Source organism: Pungitius pungitius, chromosome 9, assembly GCF_949316345.1.
Source record: "Pungitius pungitius chromosome 9, fPunPun2.1, whole genome shotgun sequence".
Classification (NCBI taxonomy): Eukaryota; Metazoa; Chordata; class Actinopteri; order Perciformes; family Gasterosteidae; genus Pungitius; species Pungitius pungitius.
The window spans coordinates 14,895,938-14,908,894 of NC_084908.1; the positions used below are offsets into that span (position 1 = coordinate 14,895,938).

Genomic DNA, 12,957 nt, shown 5'->3' on the forward strand with positions numbered 1-12,957 from the left:
AGCATTGCTTTTTACTCACAACCTTGCACCCATAAACAGACAAAGAGGCAGAGCAATAATACAAAGACAGAAACAAATATTTTTGGTTCGTTTAGAATATGGTACATGGCCTCGGGCTGAATGAAGGTAAGAGACCTTCCCAGACTGTGTTATGCAGTCAGTGCTACTAGGACATTGGTGAAGCCGTACGAGGGGAGGTTAAATATGCGGGAATGTTCACAGAGCTAACATTATGTATTTATGCCATGAGGATCAAGACAAGTAGTCATGCACAAGAAGACAAATGGGAAAAGGTTCCCTAAAAAGAACATCATGTGTTTATTTTGTGCACAGATAATCCATTGAAGAATTAAGAAAATGTAAGATGTGTCTCGTTATTTGAAACAGTACTTACCTTACCTACATGTTTCTTTCCACATGTGGACAGAGCATCCATTTTGTCACTTTCTCATTTTTGTCAATTTTAAGATGAATTTGGCCAAGATCTGAGGAGGTCTCACCTTCTGATATTCACATGGCCACACTGTTTTCCACCACCGTTGGATGGAGGTAGGATGCGTGTAGGGGACCTTTGATCACAGCGCTTAACCCTTGAAGCTCTCCTTGGCTCTCCTTTATCAGCTCGCACGGAAATTTCTCACTAAACCGGTCCTCTGGCCAAGTGGCATCTGATGACATCAATGATACATTTAAAAAAATAAGTGGTTAGGATGTTTTAAATCTGACTTGTGTCACTATTCAATATAATACCGTTTAAGTTAGCAGGACATAAACAACCAATACTTTAAACAACTTGAACATGAATTTTTATGGTTTTGATTGACACTTACAAAGTCAGTGGACTGCTCGCTGAGTAGACATCCACTAAACCGACATCAGGGAGCGTTTGCAGCATCGGGGCCTCGCCTGTTGTCCCCTTTGCGGTTGCTGCTGGTCTTTGTGTTTTTTACATTATATTACATTTCTTTATATTGTGTTACTCTGGAAGATGAAGATCCTTTAAAGCTAACGGGCCAGGTGCGTTCACTCTCCCCATCTGTGCCCAGCAGCTTGATGAAAAGTGGAGGTTGGTCGTGGATAAAGATGCTTCGCAATTCGCCATTTTCACACTTGCAAGCAGAGGAATCCTGGTGGAGAGAACCATAATTACCTTTTTGAACATCCCTGCAACTGTTACCAGATCAGCTTAGTGCAAAGAAACTTGTGCACACTAATATCACTCTGACAATGGCAATGGCTAAATACATAAGAAGTAACATTAAATATTTTTGCTCACCAATCTATTGCAGTCAGTTGAAAACATTTCATGAAGTGTCTGTCTTTCCCGTTCGAGACTCCTTGGATGAACTCTTGATGTAGGTCTTGAAGTCATTTACACTGATTTCTATTTTTAAACACGGTTTGGTGAGTTTCCAGTTCGTATCATTATCAAAAGGACTAATGTTTGTGATTCTCATTCTTCGTCATTCTTTCACAATACCACAAAAAGATGATGCAATGATGATGTCCTGACAGTATATAACAACAACAGACATTCACCTAAAGATTATTTCGATTATTCGTCAGAGAGTTTTATTAGAAAAAAACTGTAACATGATAGAAAACCAATTTCTATGGCATATCAAATACATAGACACAATTCACTAACAGGTCAACAAGGTCAAGTTAAATCACCAAATTCCCAAATCACTTATCCTTTCTAAAGTAAACATTCACTCAGTTGCCACTTCATTTTGTACACTTGTAAAACACAAATTATTACAACAGCTCGCTTTGTTCCTGCAAGACTTATAATGTTCTGTTTTGGTGAAAATGAGCAAAAATAAGCTCATTCATTTACATACATCTATTCATTGAGTTCATAGTAAATGATGGATGCTACAACACCACACACAGTTCTCTAGATCAACTGGCTCCGATCAGACAGGTTGAAATCTATGTAGACATTCACAGGCAGCTACATTTATCAGTGCAAAGCGACAACAAGACATAGATGTCGTTTGAGAAAAAACGGTTGATTCAATCATTCGTTTGGAGGCAGAAAATTAAAAAATATATATCATGATAGATTATTTGGCGATGAAATCAAATGTTATCGATATTGGCGTTTTTCATTTTGCAGCAGTTAAATTCACATGTGAATAACCACAGTCTATATCTCTTTCTTTGCTTCATTATTAGCTCAGAATGCAAATACCTTCGTCCCTTTTGTTAGTCTGCTGAGCTGCGTGCTCAAATCTGAGGGGAGGGGACAGTCAGGAGTCCAGTGGGCTTCAGCTTGTTGATCCCGCCGTCCAGGATAGAGACCCGTTGGAAATTTACCTTCACCAGGTGTGCTGCAAACTGGGAGGACAAAAAAAAAGGAACAAGCAGTCATAGTTCCTTCCTTTTAGGAATTGCAACCACTAATAACCGGGAATGAGTCAAACATATTTGTGTGGTTTCCTTCAGCTGTCATTAGCTAACTGACGACAGCTCTTCGACATTCAGGAAACACTGTGATGTTTGTGAATTTGCATTTGTTGCCTTCGTTGTGACCTCTTATGTCACATGTGATGTGTAAGCCGGTGTGTTTGAAATTGGACCAAAGCAGATTGTGAGATCTCTGGATGGGAATGTAAGTCAGGCTGAAGGCTGGGCTTTAATTACATTTATTTTTATTCGCAATCTACACAGCGATTACATTGTGTGAGTTGTTGCGCACGGTCCATTGGGCTTAACAAATTCTTCATCACTTGAGATTTTGTATATATTTGAGAAATTGTAAAACAACAAAATTATTACCAAAATGAAATGATCCCCTCTCAAGATTAGAGTTTGAGAGAGTCCCTGTTGCACTTATTTCAATGGTTCGCCTTCCGAAAAGACGACAAACCAGTCAAGCTTTACAAATTACCTTTATCAAAGTTGTGTGAGTTCATTTATTTTGAAAAATAAAACATTTCCAAAATGTGTGACATTTCCCTAAAAGTCCATGACCTTGAGTTCTTTGGGTTTTTGGATTAAAGCCCTCCTCAGGTTGAAGGTGGCTGAAGTAATGCTGCACAATATGCAAGGTCACAGCACCTTCACTAACTACTTAAGAGGTCTATTTTTTTTCCCAACTCTTTGAGGTGCAACGAAGCAATAAAGGGAGTCATGGTAACATCAGTCAAATACAGTCTACGCATGCACACACAGTCCAATTAATAAAATATGCACGTGCCTGTAATTAAGCAGTTTTCTTTTTAAAAGCAGGAAAAACATATTTCTTTAGTTCTACCTCAGGCACACCTTTTAACTCGCTATTTTGTTTTGTTATTTCGCTCCACTGTTGCCATGCCTTTGATCTACAAATGTGTATGGCAATCTCTGCGTAACTATGTTATTTGCCCCGAGCCAAAGCTCACAGACACATTGAAGTCATGCTGTCTAAATATCTAAAATTAATTGAAAAACAAAGAGCACCACACATTTTCCTGCAAAATATGGATTGAGACCAAGCAACAAATCATCTGCAAAACAATCCCTCTGAAATACTTTAATGATTGACCTGATTAATTCATTCCATGTATTTAAAGTGTCAATCAAAAAGAAACAAAACAAAATACAACATATTCTGTCCTCCTTGGTTGTTGCTCACACATCCAGCGAGCTTTATGAGGAACAGTTAAAGAGATTCAATCAATGCAATAAAATAAAAACAGATCATGGAGAATCAAGGTTTACTTCTGAATGCCAATAGGGTTTAAATGTTAGAGGTGCACGCCAAAGCCTGAGCTCAGAGAGTGCATTCATTGCTTTGCCCCGGAGTAAATGATAATGGTCTGATGCACAGAGATGTGGATGGCATTTAAGTGGCAACCGAGGCATTTTATTGACCTTTACTTTTGTGATCTGAACAACTGAACCTTGGATGTGGAATTTCAAACAGCGGTTTGTCCGCATTGGGGACGAGGGGTAAATAGTCATCACACTTGGCTGCATTTGTGATGATGAAGATGGTGATCTTTCTTCATACTTAGTAAAATAGGTAGATAATGATGATACATAAATACACGAATGCTGTATAACAGCACAGATTTCCTAAGGCCACGTTCTCACACATGAGCCATAAACAGTTCACCCACAGCTGCTTTTACACCTCGGTCCATCTGCTGAAACTATTCTTCCATGACTCTCCGTTGGTTATTTTTAACCAGGCTGGAAACGGATAACTTTCTGCTGCTCCCTAAAAGAAATCTATGACTCATGTTTCGTCAGAACCCTACATGGAGAAGCAGGGTTCAGGTTTTTCTGCTGTAGATGTCTGGAACCGAGGTCTGCGGCTTCAAATCAAGACGGAAGACTTTTTGGTCTGCGGCTGCATTTAATACTAATATATTATAATATATCTATTAAACTGCAGTGCAACGTTTATTCTACTATTAGCTTTCATTTTCTTTTACCTTATATTTTGATCTTTTTAATGGTTTTATGTGAAGCACTTTGAATTGTCTTGTTGTTGAAATGCGCTATACAAAATAAACTTGCCATGGCCTTTCCTTCAATTAAGGAGAACTACTTATTTTCCTCTCAAACTTTCACACATACGGATGGAGGACATTTTTTCTAATTTGGGAAGTTGCCAAAAGCAATTTCCCTGCTGACTCTTTTCTTTTATATTTAGGTTTGGCTAATTTATTCCAACGAGAGAACAAAAGGAGAAGATATAACGATCACTATAATCTTCAGCTCTGTTCATATGCTGAGGTTCAGTTTCAGTGCGCTGAAATGTCCAAAAAAAACAAAGATTTATGTAAGATCTAGAAATTCACACTGTGATTCTGGTGTTTGTGAGTCATTTCATATGAAAATGTTACATTTGGGTGGGAATCTGAATAATGCATTGGACTCAAAAAAGTAATTAAGTCCATCTTGAGAGTGTCATAAAATGCCACCCAGAAAGCCCTGTAAACCGATGCCTCGAACAGTGTAAGAGTACAGAGAGCGGGGCCGGGGATTTAGAAGATCCACGGCGCACTTTAACAACATTAGACGTACAACATAGAAATGACTATAAGCAACGTTACTGAGAGACTGACTTGCACAACAGTTTTAAGTGTTTGTATACGAGATCTCTATGGATCTCTATGGTAGGTTTTGTAATGCTCATCTTAGGTTTATATGTCTGACTTAATACTTAAAGAGTTTAGAGTTTAGAGCCGTAGGTGCGTGTGTGTTTGTGTGTGTGTGTGCGTGTGTGTGTTTGGCTGCTGTCTCACCATAGCTGCACTTTTCATGGCGTGACTAATGATCACGATGACACGTCCTCTGTAGTTCTGCAGGATTCCCGTTGCAGGACACTGCACCAGCTCACCATCAGGGTTGAACGATGCGCTGAAGGGAATGTTGATGCTGCCAGAAATGTGGCCTCTGCTGAAGCTGCAAGCCGTGAGGTTAAGGAGCAGTGCATTGAATGGGTAAGGGACCTTATTTGAAAACCCTCGGGGCAACACAGATTAAAAAAAAGAAAGACCATAATTAGCAATATCCGATCAGTTCAACAATATCCTAATCCTAATTAAACAGCTTCTTATACTGCTTGTCATAATGGTTTTCTAGTAGAAAAAAAAACGTAATTCTAGATAGCAGTGCGGCAAAAACTAGCTCTATTAACTAAAGGGAGTGAAGGAGCAGGGATAATACAGACACATTATGTTTGATGTAATGAGGCAGCCAGCAGCAGAAAGGAAAAGAAAAAAAAGAAAAGAATAGAAGAAAAGAAAAAGACGGCTTCCCAGTGAGGGATTTAGTGGGAAATGGAGTGAGCATCGGCACAGGGACAGCGAACAACCCCACAGTAGTATGTAATGGAATAATAACTCTTAAGAAAAGGTGCTTATCCTGTTTCAGAGAGCGTAGCCGTTGACATTATTACTACATATCCCGAGACAAGAGGGTCTTCTTTCTCGGTCAAAGATGTTCAACACGTCACACCAGCTGCCAAAATATAACCAGCATCTAACCCATGAACTGACAAATCCTATTGTGGTACATTTAACCGTTTGTCCATTTGTTTTACAGCAGAGAACAACCATAGGGAACCGAGACAGACACATCTAGATTGTCCTGATTAACTCCACAGAATTTAATCCACTTTTTCTAAAAGCAGAAACCCACAACAGAGCTTTACCTAAGATCCAAAGAGAGGTGAACAAGGGTTGCCAAATCCTGCTAAAGTGGTCAAATTCCTTTTACCCATGAGTGTCGGCCCGAGGAGCTGTCTATCACAACGCTCATGAAGGAATTTGGCCAAAGGAACTGACATTTTGAAATCTCGCTCTAAGCACTAATCCCTATTGATTAATGGCACTTTTACCCCTTTAGACAACTACCGGTCCGCTCATCTGAAGGTTAAGGCTCAATTATTTGGGTCCTCTGCATCTTGTACAGAGCAGGGTCCTCTGGGCCAACGTACTCTTAAGTTATGATTTGCAACATTCATTTATTACTGAAAAGTATTTCTTATTTATTGTTGTTTAATGAAGATGTTATTGAATGTGGCAAGCCGTTGACATTTTAATTTCCAATGTAAGGGATTTACACAGAATGTGTTTGATTGGGAGACCTACATTCATGTATTCATCCATGTATGTCACCAATACATATTGTTGCAAGTGAAAACCACTTATCGCCTGGAAAAACAGTCCTTTTTTAGGCTTTTACAACAATTCCAGCTCATCATGTGTTTATTTCAATTTTCTGAAAAATAAACCATGTAAAATGGGAAACTTTGGTTTAGCAAAGTCTTATGTGGTGTGGGGGCCGCCTGGGTGGGATGTAATGTGTTCAACTCAATGTTGCAGAATATTGGCAGCACCTCTCTAAAGTAGATCATGCACCCTGAGTCTGCTCCTTCTTGCCTCAGCTGGAACCAGTGAGTGGTTTGCTCGCTGTACCCAAAGGCTCATTCTCAAATCTCAGCAAAGCACCGGCACCAGGACAAGAAGTTACAGCTAAAACTGCTCCTGCCTAAAATACAATCAAATTGCCAAAATACTTCTAAGGAAGTGCTGTCGCAAGCTGTGTCCGGCCACTTTCCGACTTCAAAAATGAAAGTGGGAGAAAGGTTGCTGAAATAAATTCAACTGGGACAAAACTTGCTCAAACAAGCTCCAGTCTGTGTGCACCATCTCCTGATCTGCCCCCGTCAGAGAGAGAGAGAGAGAGAGAGAGAGAGAGAGAGAGAGAGAGAGAGAGAGAGAGAGAGAGAGAGAGAGAGAGAGAGATTTCACAGTGTAGTTAAAAGTTGAAAAGTCTGTTAACTTTACAAATGGCAAAGGATACTCTTCCACACCGCGGATGTCGACAGCGATGATTTTGGGCTTGCCGGCTTTGGTCCTTTTGGCGGGTCCGCCCAGCGACAGCTCACAGAGGTCGATTAAGTCCTCGGCCGAGATCCTCGGGGACACTTCTGCTTTCAGGTCGCACAGCGCCAACGGCTCCCGAGACTACAGAAGAAAAAAAAAAAAAAAAAACAGATCATACGAAGGAGAAAAACGTGGTGCGGTAATAAGCAATTAATGACTCGGGACAGAAAGAATAACCAACTTGGATATGGTTGCTTCTTATATATTGAGAAACCACCGAATAAGACAGAATGCCTTCGGTGTTAACTAAGTGTAATTTGAATGAATGAAGCCTTTACAACCCTCCTTTTAAACAGTTTGTCAAACTAACCCAGTATTTCAGTTTAGAGAGCCACAGACGCCCGGCAGCAGTGACCAGAACACGGTTGCCAGCTTCCGTGTGGGATGCCAAACGGGTTCATTAAGGCACTGAGCCACAGGCACGGCTGCAGGGCACTGGATGATGGATTCTGCACTGGTGAGCAAGTTTAATACCTCGATGATTCCCAAAGGCCTTGAAATTATTTTAGAAATGAAATGTGAAAAAAAGCTTAAAGGAAACAAAATGTAAAACGTGTTGAACAAGCATGACTTCAGTGCATAGTTAGATATATTTGCAAAGCAGGCAGAAGGAAACAATGTTGGTACGTATATGTTGTTTTAATGTCATTGTTGGTCTTTCAGTTTGGCGATTATTTCAAATGCACCATTGTGGATTTCAAATCAATGGTTTTAGCATCGTTCTACATTTTATTCTACATCTTCACAGACCAAGAGACAATACGATTGTGGTTCAAATACATGAGAACCAAGGGAACGTGGAAGCTTCTCTTAAAAACTGGGAGCTCTCCAGATTGCACTTAAACTTCTACTGGGGAATTGAGCTTATTCGTTTAAAAAGTAAGTACTTGGTCGTTAAAGATCCCACATGGTGAAACAAGTTCCTAATCCAAAGAAAACACGGATGCACCAACTCTTCATCTCTGGTGAAACACTGCTTCTGGACTCTCTGCTGTGACCGGCAATGATTACCAGCTTTTTTTAAACGTTTAACAGAACACTGCGGGAAAGAAGCTCTGATAACCACCCGTGCAAAACGTTTCTATACACATATACTAGAAAAACAACTGATTGACATTTTGAACACTCGTCCTGAGCCCAAACCCTTGGTTAAAATCCTCCGCTGACACAGCAGCCAATGCCGTTTTGGGTTTGACGTGACTGACAGTGCCGAGCTGTGGGCCGCTCTGCCCCGTGAAAGTGCATAAGTACTGCTGCCATCGCCATAGATACGGGCTCGGTTGCTTGGCTGAGCTCACCTATAAGCCTGTTTTCCGTGTGCAGCAATGATGAGTTGCAACATTTGTGGATCTACTTGAGTAAAAAAATAAAAATAAAAAGAAATGATGTCTCTCGCTTGCTACACAGGAATTTATGTGCGTTATATGTCAGAGACAGGCAACACATGCAGACTGTCACGCCCTGTGGATAACAGAGCCACTCTGCTGTGACCTAAATGTCAGGAGGAGCAGTCTGTGGCAGCTAAAAATGGCTTAATGACACTTTCGCATCTCACTGGCCTGACAGTGATGAGGCTAAACCCGAGCTACCGCTAAGCAGACACAAATCCTCTGCTAGTGGTTTGTGAGTGCGCATCTACCTCACAAATACTCACGGAACACAGTTGCCGAAGGAAACCCAATCACTTAACGTACTGAACTGGTAACCATGGAGTCGGATGAAGCCCGATGGCAAGGTGAACGACTCATTCAAAGGACCTTCACGCTGCATGCCGAGCTGAGGCTTTTCACTTATCAGACCTCACCGTTTGTGGTGTTTGAGCATCACTTCTAAAGCACACAAACCCATTTGATCTGTCTGCAGTCAGACATCAACACAAGAGAAGATCAGCATAATTGAGGCCATGATCTGAGTGCACCGCTGACAACACCTCCCCCCCCACCCTCCCTTCACAGAAGCTTCACAAGCACATTAACACACACCATTAAACTGTTTTAATTCTGGTCGGCACAGCAGGTACCAACATCGCTCAACATTCATTATTTTTTCTTTAACAAAAAGCAGCGGAAATGCACCTCTTTTAGGTGAAACAATACTTTGACCTCAGGCCTCGGTGCTTGTATAAGCGACTTGATTTGCACTGATGTTCTATGACTGAAACTCTTCATTTTTGTATTTAGTGTTTGTGAAAGACGTTAATGAAATCGTAGAGGAAACCAAAACTTATTGTGCTTGTATATGTACTCCAGCTGAAATATTGATAATGACTGTTAGGAGCAGTATTAGCTTTGCTTATCACTGAAATACATTGTAACGTTGACTTATGATTCAGATTCATAAAAATGAAGAAAAAAAAAATGGGGCAGACAGGTATTGTAACCCAAAACTTAATGACAGCTCCAAATGTGACATACTGTCAATTAAACATTAGGTAATTCAAAAGGCCAAAATGTATTAGATATTTTGCACTAGATTTTGCTTTATATTACACAGATGTTCATGGGATTGTGTCTTGTCTTAATCAGTAAAGACATAATTCAGAACCAGGATGCATTGTAGGGATATTTTCCATCAACTAATTGAAAAAGTGGCATTTGTGGTCCATCCCATCACATCTGTGAACATGTCACGCTGCTCCCATCGCTGCCACAGAGGAGCAAAACTCGTCCATAAATATTCACATGAACACCATCAGCAATTAGGAAATTGAGAATGTGGGAGAGATCAAATAATTAGTCAATTTAATGAAATGTAGAGCATTTGTGGTATTTGTTTGTCTGAGTCTAGGTTGTCTTATTAGTGTCACAGAGATTCACTCACTCGGACCGGGCTGAGTGGACAGCAGCTGTCCACCGAGATGGATTTCTGTTCACTGCGAGGTGCTTTGAATCTGCTGACAGAGACTCCTGCTCTCCTCCCAGAGATGAGGGCGAAAGGACGGCGTGCAACACAGCGCGCCGTATGAGCGTCTCAACAGTGTCAGCCGTGATGATGATGAGAATATTTAGTGGATTAGACGTCGTCGAAAACCACAAAAAAAGGCGAGAGCTTTCGGTAGTTCTGTCGGTCTAATTGGTTTGTGACAACAAACAGTGTGTTTGTGTGTGTGTTTCTCGAGGAAACAGTAATCTTTGGATTGATTTTATAAGAGCAACTAAAAAGGGAGGGACGGCATGTTGATAGATGGGACTTCCCATACACCTTCATTCCCTGTTGCTACAGTCTTGTCTCGCAGCATTTCAGACACTATACAAACTAAACCAGGAACTGAGAAACTCAATTGCAAAATAAGAATTTTGTAGAGTCAGCAGTCTCGGCGTAATATCTACCGACATGTTTAAAAATGAGTATTGACCAACACATTAATATATCAACAGACTCCTAATTCTGGATTTCCTTCCTGCAGTGGCACAGTGCCGTTACTGCTGTGTGTGCTTTGTGTGTGTGTGTGTGTGTGTGTGTGTGTGTGTAGTGATGGGTGTGTCATCTCAAAATGTGTTACTGCCTGAATGTTGAATGTTAGGGGCGCAGAGAGAGAGAGAGAGAGAGAGATGTGGCCATGGATCAATGCCACCTCCCGCCCCATATCTTGTTCAGCGTTGGCTGATTGAGAAAGATTACAGCAATCACTTGGGCACACAGCAGATACGGGCTGACGAGAGCGCATGTGAGCTTTCTGAGAACAATCCATTCAGTTGGGGAAGACAAACAAAGCTGCATCACAAAAACTAAACAAAGACAATAGACGCGAGGGGAAGAAAGGACGGTATCACCCAGTACTCTTTAAGTATGAGCACCTTTATGCTGCTATAAAGGAGCCTTCTATTTGTCTGGATTTGCGGTGGTACCGTTTCCCGGCACCAGAGTCCTTTAAGGAAAGACTCATTTCACTGCAGCTGGGTGCAGAGCTCTCCTAATTCCACCCAGGCTGCAGCGAAACTTAGTCTGAAGCGCTCTGCAGCTGGCTCCTTTCTGCCTGAGTCAGAGCCAATCAAGTCAATCTTCATAAGGATGGTCTTGTTCAATTATGGACGCACAGTAGTAAACTGGGACCAGTTTGTCAGAGTACTTTTAAATAAATGTGTTTATTGTTATTTGCACATATATCTGCATTTTTGTGTTACCTGGTGGTAGACTAGATGGTGTTACAGTATTTGGCCACGTTTCAACTTTTAAAAGAGCAAATACAAAGAAAATTGTAAGATTTTCTACATGAATAAGAATTCGGCATTTGAAGAGATATTTTTGATTTGTTTCGTTAAGAGAATGCCTTTGAAAACAAGTCAATATTTGGCCATTTGGGAAATTGAAAACTGGGGGGGGGATCATGTTCTGAATGAAGCTGTAACTGTACCTTCTAATTCCTAAGGAAGTCATTCAAGCATGAAAAATCAATACAGCTTAACATTGCCTGCTGGGGTCACTGCAGTGTCAGGTGTTGATTAGAGAAAACAATAAGTGTTGGTTCATTTTTCCGTGAGTCCCGCCTTGTGCAGAGAAACACAGTAGCAAGAAAAAACTCACAGGAGAACAAAAATTAATAGAAAAAAAAAAGTTGACAAATATTTCACAAACTCTACCACTACCAAAAATAAATTATACCTATAAATAACACTCCCACTCATAATGTCTCAGTGGGAGTCTATGAGTGGGATTCAATAAGAACTTTGGAAATATTACACAACTAGAACATTGTATTTTGATCAGATTCTTAATATATACGTATTGCCCCATTATTATCGGGGAGATTGATTGTATGTCTTTTATTACCAAAAAGGATAAAAACAATGATATTGCAGAGATACTTTAATTGTTTAAAAAAACCTGAATACTTCTGAAATTTCCAAAAGATTACTTCATTGTTACAACTCTGCTACTTGTTTGGTAGGGTATAGATTTGTAGCTTATAAAGATTTAACTCCCTGTCTCTCTTGGTTTCTAACGCACAGCATCATTTCATTGAACCCTGTGTTGTTTCATGTAGAGACCTCAAATAAACATAGTATGTTTTAGACACCAGACAACAGAAACCAAGTCTTGAGTCGTTCGGCATAAATGGATAAAGCAAAAAAAGGACAGCTAAGGGCAAACGAGAAGAAGACCCCGTTCTCGGCCACTGACAGTAAGAATCAGAGATCCAGCTTTTAGATAATAAGGAAAATCAGTTCACAACCTGTGGACAAAACTTCATTCATCCAACTCACCAGGTCCGTCTTGGGCATGTCCTGGTAGTCGGACGAGTAGTATGTCGCCGCTTTCCCGAAGCCGATGTCGCCAGCGGCCTTTGGTGGCTGAGCGTGCTGTCGATACGTTGCGCTCTTTGGAGACCAGCAGAAGAGGTTGATGGATTCACGGACACAGCGCTCAATGTCAATTTCTGTGCAGCAAAACAATAAAATGCATTTGAAAATGTTGATGCTATTGCCAGCTATGAGCAAAGTCATGAACAACGGAGCGGCCATAAAATCGCCTTTTCATAAATTGCTTTTATTACCTACACCCAATTATTATCAAGCCGCTGAAAAACAACACATTTTCAAAAGTGGAAATCGATAGCCTTGGGAGA

General features: G+C 40.7%; 1 protein-coding gene across 1 annotated transcript in view; it reads right to left on the bottom strand.

Annotated features, from left to right (window-relative positions):
• Positions 1-1,556: 1,556 nt before the first annotated feature.
• Positions 1,557-12,957, bottom strand: part of tbck (TBC1 domain containing kinase) — a 28,837-nt gene continuing 17,436 nt past the window's right edge. Inside the window, exons 23-26 of the mRNA XM_037472470.2 lie at positions 12,596-12,768; positions 7,309-7,472; positions 5,244-5,403; positions 1,557-2,343 (exon numbers count right to left, since the gene is read on the bottom strand). Of these exons, the coding sequence (XP_037328367.1) occupies positions 2,233-2,343; positions 5,244-5,403; positions 7,309-7,472; positions 12,596-12,768 (608 nt within the window). The 3' untranslated portion in view covers positions 1,557-2,232. The remainder of the gene's footprint in view (positions 2,344-5,243; positions 5,404-7,308; positions 7,473-12,595; positions 12,769-12,957) is intronic.